We start from the raw sequence: 13762 nt of genomic DNA, 5'->3' as shown, positions 1-13762 counted from the left end.
CTTTGAAAATAATTTTTTTCACTGCAGTGTTTCGAAATCACTTACATCACTGGTGTTGACAAGCCATGTTATCTCTCCATAGGAAGCAAGCTCACCATTCACATAACATCGAAGCTCACTGTTCTTCCACCGATTATAAATGTGCACTATAGTTACCATATACCACTGAATAAGCAAAAAAGTTAAAAATAATGATTCTCCCAATAATAAAACCATATTCATAAATAAAACATGGTAAATTTCAACTAAACCTAAAAATAAAATAAGACTATTTTTACTAAATCCAATATACAAGTTCCATGAACAACATTTATTCAGGGAGGCTCTCACCTGATAAGAACTTTATCGCTAAGTAATTTTTCCAGCTTTTTATTATGGAAATTTTCAAATGTACAACCATAAAACCTAAATATCTAGTACAAATACCCTCTTTCATTTTCACATATTTGCCTTATCTATCTGCCTATCTATCTAGCTACACATTGTGTTGATGAAGCACTTATTAATCTCTAAATTTTAAGGTACAAAAGAAAATATCTTAAATTTGCACTACTAAAATAACTGCCATTAATATTTTCTCTTTGGATTTCCCTTAAATTCTATAATAACTATATATCTGATCTTTTCATGATCCAAATCAAACAGGTTAACACTTTTACAGTGATTCATAATTACTATTTTGAAAGAGCATAAAGAGTTGAGAATTGCCATACTGTATTCTGTGACAGTCACTAACACAGAGCATTCTGAAAGCTCCCAGTTAACTATGACTCAGAAGATCACATACCTTTTGTGGCTTGAAATCAAACTTCACACAGTGTTGAAAGCCTTTTCCTTTTGACTTTATTGATGTTATAATCAAACAGCCTCCAACAAAATGAGCAGAATATCCAAGACCTTTACTGGTTCTGAAACTATGAAGAATAAGTTTTTATTTTACCTGTAAATATTCTCATTTTTAAAGTGAACACTAATCAATTACAGAAATACATACCAATACAAATATGGTTTATCCTTATCAACATTGATGTTATTTACAGGATCCATTCTAAGCCAGGTATGAAATGTAAAACCATTCTGGTATGGCCACTTGGCTATAGGAGGTAATGCAATAGCCTAAACGAAAGAAACTTTAAGTTACTGACTTGCATGAATAACCTTATTATTGAAATCATGAAAATGAGACTATATATGTTATATGTGTTTTCCACATACATATGTTTATACTATACATATTTCTTCTATATGCATATTCTTACTATATATAAATTCTACTATGTATATTTTTACTACATATTTTTTCTACTATATCATATTACTTTATGCCATGATTAAAATATCTGAGAGAAGACTCTTTATACCATTTCAATTTTCCCAGATCCATATTAATGGCAACCTGCTGAACATACAAACATTGTCTTCTTCACTTTTTACAATAAACATACCCCAAGCAACTCCAATTAAAAGATATAAGTAACTATATCATATTCATAAGAAATGATATCATAATCATATTCAGCTGAAATGCCCTACTTCTCAAGACAAATATAAGTAAATAGAATGAACATATTACAATCTCAGAGAACTCTAAATACTAAAATCATAACATAGTACATTAAAAAAAAATACAGACTGGGGTTGAAGCTTAGCGGTAGAGCACTTGCCTAGCACATACGAGACACTGGATTCAATACTCAGCACCACTTAAAAATAAATAAATAAAATTAAGGTATTTTGTCCATCTACAAATAAAAAATTATTTTAAAAAATAAATAAGAACAGGACTGGGAGTATAGCTCAGTGGTAGAGTGCTTGCCTAGCATGTTTGAGGCCCTGGTTTGGGTCCCCACACATATGTGCATGAATGAATGAATGATAAAAAGTAAATCACCCAAGAATACTTTTTCACCTAAGAGGCAAATAATTTTAGGTTTAATGCCAACATAGTAAAAATTTATTCAGTAAAATTTCAAATCTAAAATGCCTTTAAGGAAAAAATGTAAAGGAAGAAAACGGGAGCAATAAAAGTTTTCAAAGAAAGTCACGTATTATGTATACAACATTCAAATATCCCAAGTGTCCTTTCAAGATATATATTTATCTGTTCAGTTCCTTGGCCTACTTATTGATTGGGCTATTTGTTTTTTTGGTGTTAAAGTTTCTGAGTGCTTTATATATTATAGAGATTGGTGCTCTATCTGATGTGCTTGTGGTAAAGATTTGCTCCCATTCTGTAGGCTCTCTATTCACCTCACTGATTGTTTCTTTTGCTGAGAAGAAGCTTTGTAATTTGAATCCATCCCATTTATTGATTCTTGGTTTCAATTCTCCCGGTATAGGAGTCTTATTAAGGAAGTTGGGGCCTAATCCCACATGATGGAGATTTGGGCCTACTTTTTCTTCCATTAGGCACAAGGTCTCTGGTTTAATTCCTAGGTCCTTGATCCACTTTGATTTGAGTTTTGTGCATGGTAAGAGATAGAGGTTTAATTTCATTTTGTTACATGTGGATTTCCAGTTTTCCCAGCACCATTTGTTTAAGAGGCTATCTTTTCTCCAATGTATGTTTTTGGTGCCTTTGTCTAGTATCAAAAGAGGATATACAATCAACCAATAATATGAAAAAATGTTCAGCATCTCTAGCAATTAGAGAAATGCAAATGAAAGATAAGATTTCACCTCACTCAAGTCAGAATGACAGCTATCAAGAATAGAAACAACAATAAATGTTGGTGAGGATGTGGGGGAAAAGGCACACTCATACATTGCTGGTGGGACTGCAAATTGCTATAGCCAATATGGAAAGCAGTATGAAGATTCCTTGGAAAAGTTGGAATAGAACCACCATTTGACCCAGCTATCTCACTCCTCGGTCTATACCCAAAGGACTTCAAACAGCATACTACAGGGAAACAGCTATATTAATGTTTATAACAGCACAATTCACAATAGCTAAATTGTGGAACCAATCCAGATGCCTTTCAGTAGACGAATATATAGGGAAACATTGAGAGAGATTGATTGATAATGATATATATATATATATATATATATCATTAAAGGAGAATAAAATCAAGGCATTTGCAGATAAATGGATGGAGCTGAAGAATATAATGCTAAGTATGTATGTATGTACGTACGTATGTATGTATGTATGTATGTATGTATTTATTTATTTATTAATCTTCCTGCAAATATTGCCTGGCTACATAGGTTCTAACAAGCCCACAAGATTTTATGAGAACCAAAGTAAAAAATGAGTGAATGATAAGGACAAAAAAGAACAGACTGAAGTATATTTTTTTAAAAAATGTATTTTGCTTACAGACTGACCAATGTAATGGTGAGATTTTTTTAATTTCCATAAACAACATTATATGATACATAATATGCTCCTATAACACTCTGAAACTGTATTATAGCTATTATTGCTATACATGATTGTATTATTAACAGCTGGTAAGAATGTTGAGACCAACATAATTAGAAATTCAGAATTCAGGAAAACTTGCCTAGAAAGTTTCAAAAAGTTACTCTATTCTATATAATAGAGGCAAAAGAAACAGGGGCAGGGAAATTTCAGGCTAGAAAAAGATTTTCAAAAAGACAGAATGTGACAAACAGCTACTTAAAAATGCAGAGATAAATTCATAGACAACATAGCTATGTTCAAAAGAATTAGGTTCTTACTCCATTACTGACCCAAGTTTGAGTGGGTAACTTTCTTAACTGCTTTAAACATCTATTTCTTCACCTCTAAAACAGGAAAAAGAAACACACTAATTGTCTTAACGATTAAGTTAGCTCCCACAAAGAAGCTTCTACCTAAAACAGAGCCTGTCAGGACAGGGTGTTTCAGGAACACCCTGTTGTACTTTTAAGAAGCAAAGGAAAGGAGAACTTCAAGTGACTGTCTCATTAATATTTACTTACTGCAGCACTCTTTCCTGGAAAGTTGAAAAAGGCATCAGGACCATACTTCTGAGGCATATGCTTTAACACAGACAGCAACTTTCCAGCATGTGGAGGCTATGAAAATAGTTAACAATTCATTATCCACTTTATTCAGCATAAAACAAAAACACATATAGTTATGCTTTAACATACACAAGAAAAAACAAATAATGCTATAAGCTGAAAAGCATATACAATAACCAAACAAGTTTTTTTCAACTATCTTAAAGAAAGAATGCACTCTATGCCATTTTTTCTAACATTATAGAACATATTAGGTATTCAATAAATATGAGACAATATTATTTAATACTTGAAACTCATCAGATTGCAGCAAAAGTTATCTTTTAAAAATACAAACTTCAGAGAGCTTCCAATCACTCCTGCAAGGTAGGCGGGCCTGCGACCCACCGGCAGAAGAGGAGCAGTCGCCTGCTGAGAGGCTGAGCCGCCCCCTCCCCCTGCACCAGCATAGTAGAGGGAACTGGGACCAAAGACAGAGCAGGCCCAGCGGCCTGCTGAGGGGCAGAGCCGCCCCCCACCCCCCTCGCCTGCCAGGTAGGGGAAGGGTGACCACCGACGGAAAAGGCCCAGTGGCCCGCGGCGGGACAGAGCTTCCAATCACTCCTGCAAGGTAGGCGGGCCTGCGACCCACTGGCAGAAGAGGAGCAGCCGCCTGCTGAGAGGCTGAGCCGCCCCCTCCCCCTGCACCAGCATAGTAGAGGGAACTGGGACCAAAGACAGAGCAGGCCCAGCGGCCTGCTGAGGGGCAGAGCCGCCCCCCACCCCCCTCGCCTGCCAGGTAGGGGAAGGGTGACCACCGACGGAAAAGGCCCAGTGGCCCGCGGCGGGACAGAGCTTCCAATCACTCCTGCAAGGTAGGCGGGCCTGCGACCAACCGGCAGAAGAGGAGCAGTCGCCTGCTGAGAGGCTGAGCCGCCCCCTCCCCCTGCGCCGGCATAGTAGAGAGAACTGGGACCAAACACAGAGCAGGCCCAGCAGCCTGCTGAGGGGCAGAGCCGCCCCCCACCCCCCTCGCCTGCCAAGTAGGGGAAGGGTGACCACCAACAGAAAAGGCCCAGTGGCTCAGGGCGGGACAGAGCTTCCAATCACTCCTGCAAGGTAGGCGGGCCTGCGACCCACTGGCAGAAGAGGAGCAGCCGCCTGCTGAGAGGCTGAGCCGCCCCCTCCCCCTGCACCAGCATAGTAGAGGGAACTGGGACCAAAGACAGAGCAGGCCCAGCGGCCTGCTGAGGGGCAGAGCCGCCCCCCACCCCCCTCGCCTGCCAGGTAGGGGAAGGGTGACCACCGACGGAAAAGGCCCAGTGGCCCGCGGCGGGACAGAGCTTCCAATCACTCCTGCAAGGTAGGCGGGCCTGCGACCAACCGGCAGAAGAGGAGCAGTCGCCTGCTGAGAGGCTGAGCCGCCCCCTCCCCCTGCGCCGGCATAGTAGAGAGAACTGGGACCAAACACAGAGCAGGCCCAGCAGCCTGCTGAGGGGCAGAGCCGCCCCCCACCCCCCTCGCCTGCCAGGTAGGGGAAGGGTGACCACCGACAGAAAAGGCCCAGTGGCCCAGGGCGGGACAGAGCTTCCAATCACTCCTGCTAGGTAGGCGGGCCTGCGACCCACTGGCAGAAGAGGAGCAGCCGCCTGCTGAGAGGCTGAGCCGCCCCCTCCCCCTGCGCTGGCATAGTAGAGGGAACTGGGACCAATCACAGAGCAGGCCCAGCGGCCTGCTGAGGGGCAGAGCCGCCCCCCACCCCCCTCGCCTGCCAGGTAGGGGAAGGGTGACCACCGACAGAAAAGGCCCAGTGGCCCGCGGCGGGACAGAGCTTCCAATCACTCCTGCAAGGTAGGCGGGCCTGCGACCCACTGGCAGAAGAGGAGCAGCCGGCTGCTGAGAGGCTGAGCCGCCCCCTCCCCCTGCGCCGGCATAGTAGAGGGAACTGTGACCAAACACAGAGCGGGCCCAGCGGCCTGCTGAGGGGCAGAGCCGCCCCCCACCCCCCTCGCCTGCCAGGTAGGGGAAGGGTGACCACAGACAGAAAAGGCCCAGTGGCCCGCGGCGGGACAGAGCTTCCAATCACTCCTGCAAGGTAGGCGGGCCTGCGACCCACCGGCAGAAGAGGAGCAGCCGCCGGCTGAGAGGCTGAGCCGCCCCCTCCCCCTGCGCCGGCATAGTAGAGGGAACTGGGACCAAACACAGAGCGGGCCCAGCGGCCTGCTGAGGGGCAGAGCCGCCCCCCACCCCCCTCGCCTGCCAGGTAGGGGAAGGGTGACCACCGACAGAAAAGGCCCAGTGGCCCGCGGCGGGACAGAGCTTCCAATCACTCCTGCAAGGTAGGCGGGCCTGCGACCCACCGGCAGAAGAGGAGCAGCGGCCTGCTGAGAGGCAGAGCCGCCCCCTCCCCCCCGCGCCTGCAAGGTAATCGGAACTGAGACCACCATCAGAACAGGTCAGACCTGCAACCGAGAGACAGAACAGGCCCAGTGGCCTGAGGAAGGGTAGAGCCGCCCCCCCCCCCCACGCCTGCAAAGTAGGCGGACCTGCGACCCACTGGCAGTACAGCCCCAGAGGCCTGCAGAGGGGCAGTGCCGCTGCCTGCGCCTGCAAAGTAGGCAGAACGGCGACCACCGACAGAACAAGCCTAGCGGCCCGCAGAGGGACAGAGCCGCCGCCCGCGCCTGCAAGGACGGCGGACCTGCTACCGACTGGCAGAGCAGGCCCAGCGGCCTGCCGACGTGGTAGGCACATTGCCCCAATTGGCGGAGGGGCAGAGCCGCCGCCCGTGCCTGCGAGGGAGACTTTGCAACTATACAAGACCAATATAAATATATAGGGGGAAAATTCAATAGCACAACAGTTTCACCAAGAAGAAAGGAACGCGAACAGTATGAAGAGACAAGGAAAGAAAGGACCACAAGCATTGCAGGTCAACTCAACTTTAGAAGAGGTAATAGCTGCAGCTGATGGAATGTCAGATAAAGAATTCAGGATATACATGCTTCAGATGATCTGGAGTCTCAAGGAAGACATCAGACAGCAAAATCAGACAATGAAAGATCACTTCAACAATGAATTACATAAACAAATCCAAGAAGCAAAAGATCAACTATACAGGGAAATAGAGGTTATAAAAAACAAACAAACAGAAATCCTAGAAATGCAGGAAGCAATAAGCCAACTTAAAAACTCAATTGAGAATACTACCAGCAGAGTAGAACACTTAGAAGACAGAACATCAGACAATGAAGATAAAGTATTTCAACTTGAAAAGAACATAGACAGCTCAGCAAGACTGTTAAGAAACCATGAGCAGAACATCCAAGAAATATGGGATAACATCAAGAGACCAAATTTAAGAGTCATTGGGATACAGGAAGGAACAGAGTTTCAAACCAAAGGAATGAGCAATCTATTCAATGAAATAATTCGAGAAAACTTCCCAGACTTGAAGAATGAGACAGAACCCCAAATCCTAGAAGCCTACAGGACGCCAAATGTGCAAAATCATAAGAGACCCACACCTAGACACATTATAATGAAGATGCCCAACATACAGAACAAGGAGAGAATTTTAAAAGCTACAAGACAAAGGAAACAGATCACATTTAGGGGTAAGCCAATCAGGATAACAGCTGATCTTTCAACACAGACTCTGAAAGCTAGAAGATCCTGGAATAACATATTTCAAACACTGAAAGAAAATGGGTTCCAACCAAGAATTGTGTTTCCAGCGAAATTAAGATTCAGGATGGAAGATGAAATTAAAACCTTCCACGATAAACAAAAGTTAAAAGAATTTGCAGCTAGAAAACCATTTCTTCAAAACATCCTTGGCAAAACATTACAGGAAGAGGAAATGGAAAATAACAATGAAAACCAACAGTGGGAGGTAGGACACTAAAGGGGGGAAAATAATCAAAGTGGAAAACAAACCATGTTTAGTAACATAAATAAACAAATATGGCTGGAAGAACAACCCATATCTCAATAATAACCCTAAATGTTAATGGCTTAAACTCACCAATCAAGAGACACAGGCTAGTAGAATGGATCACAAAACAAGACCCAACAATATGCTGCCTACAGGAGACGCATTTGATAGGAAAAGACATACATAGGCTGAAGGTGAAAGGTTGGGAAAAATCATATCACTCATATGGACTTCGGAAACAAGCAGGAGTATCCATACTCATATCAAATAAAATAGATTTTAAGCCAAAGTTAATCAAAAGGGATAAAGAGGGACACTACATACTGCTCAAGGGAACCATACACCAACAAGACATAACAATCATAAATATATATGCCCCAAACAATGGTGCAGCTATGTTCATCAAACAAACTCTTCTCAAGTTCAAGAGTCTAATAGACCACCATACAATAATCATGGGAGACTTCAACACACCTCTCTCACCACTGGACAGATCTTCCAAACAAAAGTTGAATAAGGAAACTATAGAACTCAATAACACAATTAATAACCTAGACTTAATTGACATATATAGAATATACCACCCAACATCAAACAGTTACACTTTTTTCTCAGCAGCACATGGATCCTTCTCAAAAATAGATCATATATTATGTCACAGGGAAACTCTTAGACAATACAAAGGAGTAGAGATAATACCATGCATCCTATCTGATCACAATGGAATGGAACTGAAAATCAACGATAAAAGAAGGAAGGAAAAAGAATATATCACTTGGAGAATGAACAATAGGTTACTGAATGATCAATGGGTTATAGAAGACATCAAGGAGGAAATTAAAAAATTCTTAGAGATTAATGAAAACACAGACACAACATATCGGAATCTATGGGACACATTGAAAGCAGTTCTAAGAGGAAAATTCATTGCTTGGAGTTCATTCCTTAAAAAAAGAAAAAACCAACAAATAAATGATCTCATACTTCATCTCAAAATCCTAGAAAAAGAAGAGCAAAACAACAGCAAAAGAAGTAGAAGGCAAGAAATAATTAAAATCAGAGCTGAAATCAATGAAATCGAAACAAAAGAAACAATTGAAAAAATTGACAAAACTAAAAGTTGGTTCTTTGAAAAAATAAACAAAATCGACAGACCCTTAGCCATGCTAGCGAAGAGAAGAAGAGAGAGAACTCAAATCACTAACATACGGGATGAAAGAGGCAATATCACAACAGACACTTCAGAAATACAGAAGATAATCAAAAATTATTTTGAATCCTTATACTCCAATAAATTAGAAGATAGTGAAGGCATCGATAAATTTCTTAAGTCATATGATCTGCCCAGATTGAGTCAGGAGGATATAGACAACCTAAACAGACCAATATCAATTGAGGAAATAGAAGAAACCATCAAAAGACTACCAACTAAGAAAAGCCCAGGACCGGATGGGTATACAGCAGAGTTTTACAAAACCTTTAAAGAGGAACTAATACCAATACTTTTCAAGCTACTTCGGGAAATAGAAAAAGAGGGAGAACTTCCAAATTCATTCTACGAGGCCAACATCACCCTGATACCTAAACCAGACAAAGACACTTCAAAGAAAGAAAACTACAGACCAATATCTCTAATGAACTTGGATGCAAAAATCCTCAATAAAATTCTGGCCACTCGGATACAAAGGCACATCAAAAAAATTGTGCACCATGATCAAGTAGGATTCATCCCTGGGATGCAAGGCTGGTTCAATATAAGGAAATCAATAAATGTTATTCACCACATCAATAGACTTAAAAATAAGAACCATATGATCATCTCGATAGATGCGGAAAAAGCATTCGACAAAGTACAGCATCCCTTTATGTTCAAAACTCTAGAAAAACTAGGGATAACAGGAACATACCTCAATATTGTAAAAGCAATCTATGCTAAGCCTCAGGCTAGCATCATTCTGAATGGAGAAAAATTGAAGGCATTCCCTCTAAAATCTGGAACAAGACAGGGATGCCCTCTCTCACCACTTCTGTTCAACATAGTTCTCGAAACACTGGCCAGAGCAATTAGACAGACGAAAGAAATTAAAGGCATCAAAACAGGAAAAGAAGAACTTAAATTATCACTATTTGCAGATGACATGATTCTATACCTAGCAGACCCAAAAGGGTCTACAAAGAAACTATTAGAGCTAATAAATGAATTCAGCAAAGTGGCAGGATATAAAATCAACACGCATAAATCAAAGGCATTCCTGTATATCAGCGACAAATCCTCTGAAATGGAAATGAGGACAACCACTCCATTCACAATATCTTCAAAAAAAATAAAATACTTAGGAATCAACCTAACAAAAGAGGTGAAAGACTTATACAATGAAAACTACAGAACCCTAAAGAGAGAAATAGAAGAAGATCTTAGAAGATGGAAAAATATACCCTGTTCATGGATAGGCAGAACTAACATCATCAAAATGGCGATATTACCCAAAGTTCTCTATAGGTTTAATGCAATGCCAATCAAAATCCCAACGGCATTTCTTGTAGAAATAGAGAAAGCAATCATGAAATTCATATGGAAAAATAAAAGACCCAGAATAGCAAAAACAATGCTAAGCAGGAAGTGTGAATCAGGCGGTATAGCGATACCAGACTTCAAACTATATTACAGAGCAATAGTAACAAAAACAGCATGGTACTGGTACCAAAACAGGCGGGTGGACCAATGGTACAGAATAGAGGACACAGAAACCAATCCACAAAACTACAACTATCTTATATTTGATAAAGGGTCTAAAAGCATGCAATGGAGGAAGGATAGCATCTTCAACAAATGGTGCTGGGAAAACTGGAAATCCATATGCAACAAAATGAAACTGAATCCCTTTCTCTCGCCATGCACAAAAGTTAATTCAAAATGGATCAAGGAGCTTGATATCAAATCAGAGACGCGCCGTCTGATAGAAGAAAAAGTTGGCTACGATCTACAGTCGGTGGGGTCGGGCTCCAAATTCCTCAATAGGACACCCATAGCACAAAAGTTAATAACTAGAATCAACAAATGGGACTTACTCAAACTAAAAAGTTTTTTCTCAGCAAAAGATACAATAAGAGAGGTAAATAGAGAGCCTACAACCTGGGAACAAATCTTTACTCCTCACACTTCAGATAGAGCCCTAATATCCAGAGTATACAAAGAGCTCAAAAAATTAGACAATAAGAGAACAAACAACCCAATCAACAAATGGGCCAAGGACCTGAACAGACACTTCTCAGAGGAGGACATACAGTCAATCAACAAGTACATGAAAAAATGCTCACCATCTCTAGCAGTCAGAGAAATGCAAATCAAAACCACCCTAAGATACCATCTCACTCCGGTTAGATTGGCAGCCATTATGAAGTCAAACAACAACAAGTGCTGGCGAGGATGTGGGGAAAAGGGTACACTTGTACATTGCTGGTGGGACTGCAAATTGGTGCGGCCAATTTGGAAAGCAGTATGGAGATTTCTTGGAAAGCTGGGAATGGAGCCACCATTTGACCCAGCTATTCCCCTTCTCGGTCTATTCCCTAAAGACCTAAAAAGAGCATGCTACAGGGACACTGCTACATCGATGTTCATAGCAGCACAATTCACAATAGCTAGACTGTGGAACCAACCTAGATGCCCTTCAATGGATGAATGGATAAAAAAAATGTGGCATTTATACACAATGGAGTATTACTCTGCATTAAAAAATGACAAAATCATAGAATTTACAGGGAAATGGATGGCATTAGAGCAGATTATGCTAAGTGAAGCTAGCCAATCCCTAAAAAACAAATGTCAAATGTCTTCTTTGATATAAGGAGAGTAGCTAAGAACAGAGTAGGGTCGAAGAGCATGAGAAGAAGATTAACATTAAACAGGGATGAGAGGTGGGAGGGAAAGGGAGAGAGAAGGGAAAATGCATGGAAATGGAAGGAGACCCTCAGAGGTATACAAAAGTACATACAAGAGGAAGTGAGGGGAAAGGGAAAAATAATACAAGGGGGACAAACGAATGTCAGTAAAGGGGGCAGAGAGAGAAGAGGGGAGGGGAGGGGAGGGGAGGGGAGGGGAGGGGAGGGGGGATAGTAGAGGATAGGAAAGACAGCAGAACACAACAGACACTAGTATGGCAATATGTAAATCAATGGATGTGTAACTGATGTGATTCTGCAATCTGTATATGGGGTAAAAATGGGAGCTCATAACCCACTTGAATCAAATTGTGAAATATGATATATCAAGAACTATGTAATGTTTTGAACAGCCAACAATAAAAAAAATAAAAATAAAAAAAAAATACAAACTTCATAAACCCACTACCCACATCTCCCTAAAACACTTCTTAATTTAACAAATGCTTAAGTAATGCTTATGTTTCAATACTACAGGTACTTGAAATACATTGTACTATTTTAACTGCACAATTTATCTTTACCAATTGTGCAAAAAGTTCAGCAACCATTTATCTAAATATTAAGTGGAAATTTTCATTCTCTTTTTTTTAATTTTTATGATTAGTTGTTCAAAACATTACATAGTTCTTGACATATCATATTTCATACATTTAATTCAAGTGGGTTATGAACTCCCATTTTTACCCCGTATACAGATTGCAGAATCACATCGGTTACACATCCACTTTTTTACATATTGCCATACTAGTGTCTGTTGTGTTCTGTTGCCTTTCCTATCCTCTACTATCCCCCCTCCCCTCTCCTCCCCTCCCATCTTCTCTCTCTACCCCATCTACTGTAATTCATTTCTCTCCCCTCACTTCCTCTTATATGTAATTTTGTATAACAATGAGGGTCTCCTTCCATTTCCATGCAATTTCCCTTCTCTCTCCCTTTCCCTCCCACCTCTCGTCCCTGTTTATTAATCTTCTCATGCTCTTCCTCCCTGCTCTGTTCTTAGTTACTCTCCTTATATCAAAGAAGACATTTGGAATTTGTTTTTTAGGGATTGGCTAGCTTCACTTAGCATAATCTGCTCTAATGCAATCCATTTCCCTGCAAATTCCATGATTTCGTCATTTTTTAGTGCAGAGTAATACTCCATTGTGTATAAATGCCACATTTTTTTTATCCATTCGTCTATTGAAGGGCATCTAGGTTGGTTCCACAGTCTTGCTATTGTGAATTGTGCTGCTATGAACATCGATGTAGCAGTGTCCCTGTAGCATGCTCTTTTTAGGTCTTTAGGGAATAGACCGAGAAGGGGAATAGCTGGGTCAAATGGTGGCTCCATTCCCAGCTTTCCAAGAAATCTCCATACTGCTTTCCAAATTGGCCGCACCAATTTGCAGTCCCACCAGCAATGTACAAGTGTACCCTTTTCCCCACATCCTCGCCAGCACTTGTTGTTGTTTGACTTCATAATGGCTGCCAATCTTACTGGAGTGAGATGGTATCTTAGGGTGGTTTTGATTTGCATTTCTCTGACTGCTAGAGATGGTGAGCATTTTTTCATGTACTTGTTGATTGATTGTATGTCCTCCTCTGAGAAGTGTCTGTTCAGGTCCTTGGCCCATTTGTTGATTGGGTTATTTGTTATCTTATTGTTTAATTTTTTGAGTTCTTTGTATACTCTGGATGTTAGGGCTCTATCTGAAGTGTGAGGAGTAAAGATTTGTTCCCAGGATGTAAGCTCCCTATTTACCTCTCTTATTGTTTGTTTTGCTGAGAAAAAAACTATTTAGTTTGAGTAAGTCCCATTTGTTGATTCTAGTTATTAACTTTTGTGCTATGGGTATCCTATTGAGGAATTTGGAGCCTGACCCCACAATAAGTAGATTGGGGCCAACTTTTTCTTCTATCAGACGCAGAGTCTCTGATTTG

General features: G+C 41.2%; 1 protein-coding gene across 5 annotated transcripts in view; it reads right to left on the bottom strand.

Moving 5' to 3' along the window:
* Lrba (LPS responsive beige-like anchor protein) overlaps window positions 1-13762 on the bottom strand; it is a 701372-nt gene that overhangs the window by 602886 nt on the left and 84724 nt on the right. For all 5 annotated transcript variants that reach the window (XM_071614622.1, XM_071614623.1, XM_071614624.1 and 2 more), the window contains exons 4-7: window positions 3934-4029; window positions 995-1116; window positions 788-914; window positions 46-165 (exon numbers count right to left, since the gene is read on the bottom strand). In XM_071614622.1, the coding sequence (XP_071470723.1) occupies window positions 46-165; window positions 788-914; window positions 995-1116; window positions 3934-4029 (465 nt within the window). The remainder of the gene's footprint in view (window positions 1-45; window positions 166-787; window positions 915-994; window positions 1117-3933; window positions 4030-13762) is intronic.

The sequence above is a fragment of the Marmota flaviventris genome, chromosome 7 (assembly GCF_047511675.1).
Source record: "Marmota flaviventris isolate mMarFla1 chromosome 7, mMarFla1.hap1, whole genome shotgun sequence".
Taxonomy (NCBI): Eukaryota; Metazoa; Chordata; class Mammalia; order Rodentia; family Sciuridae; genus Marmota; species Marmota flaviventris.
Note: the sequence above shows the minus strand (reverse complement) of the source record. Positions and strands in the feature narration are given on the sequence as shown.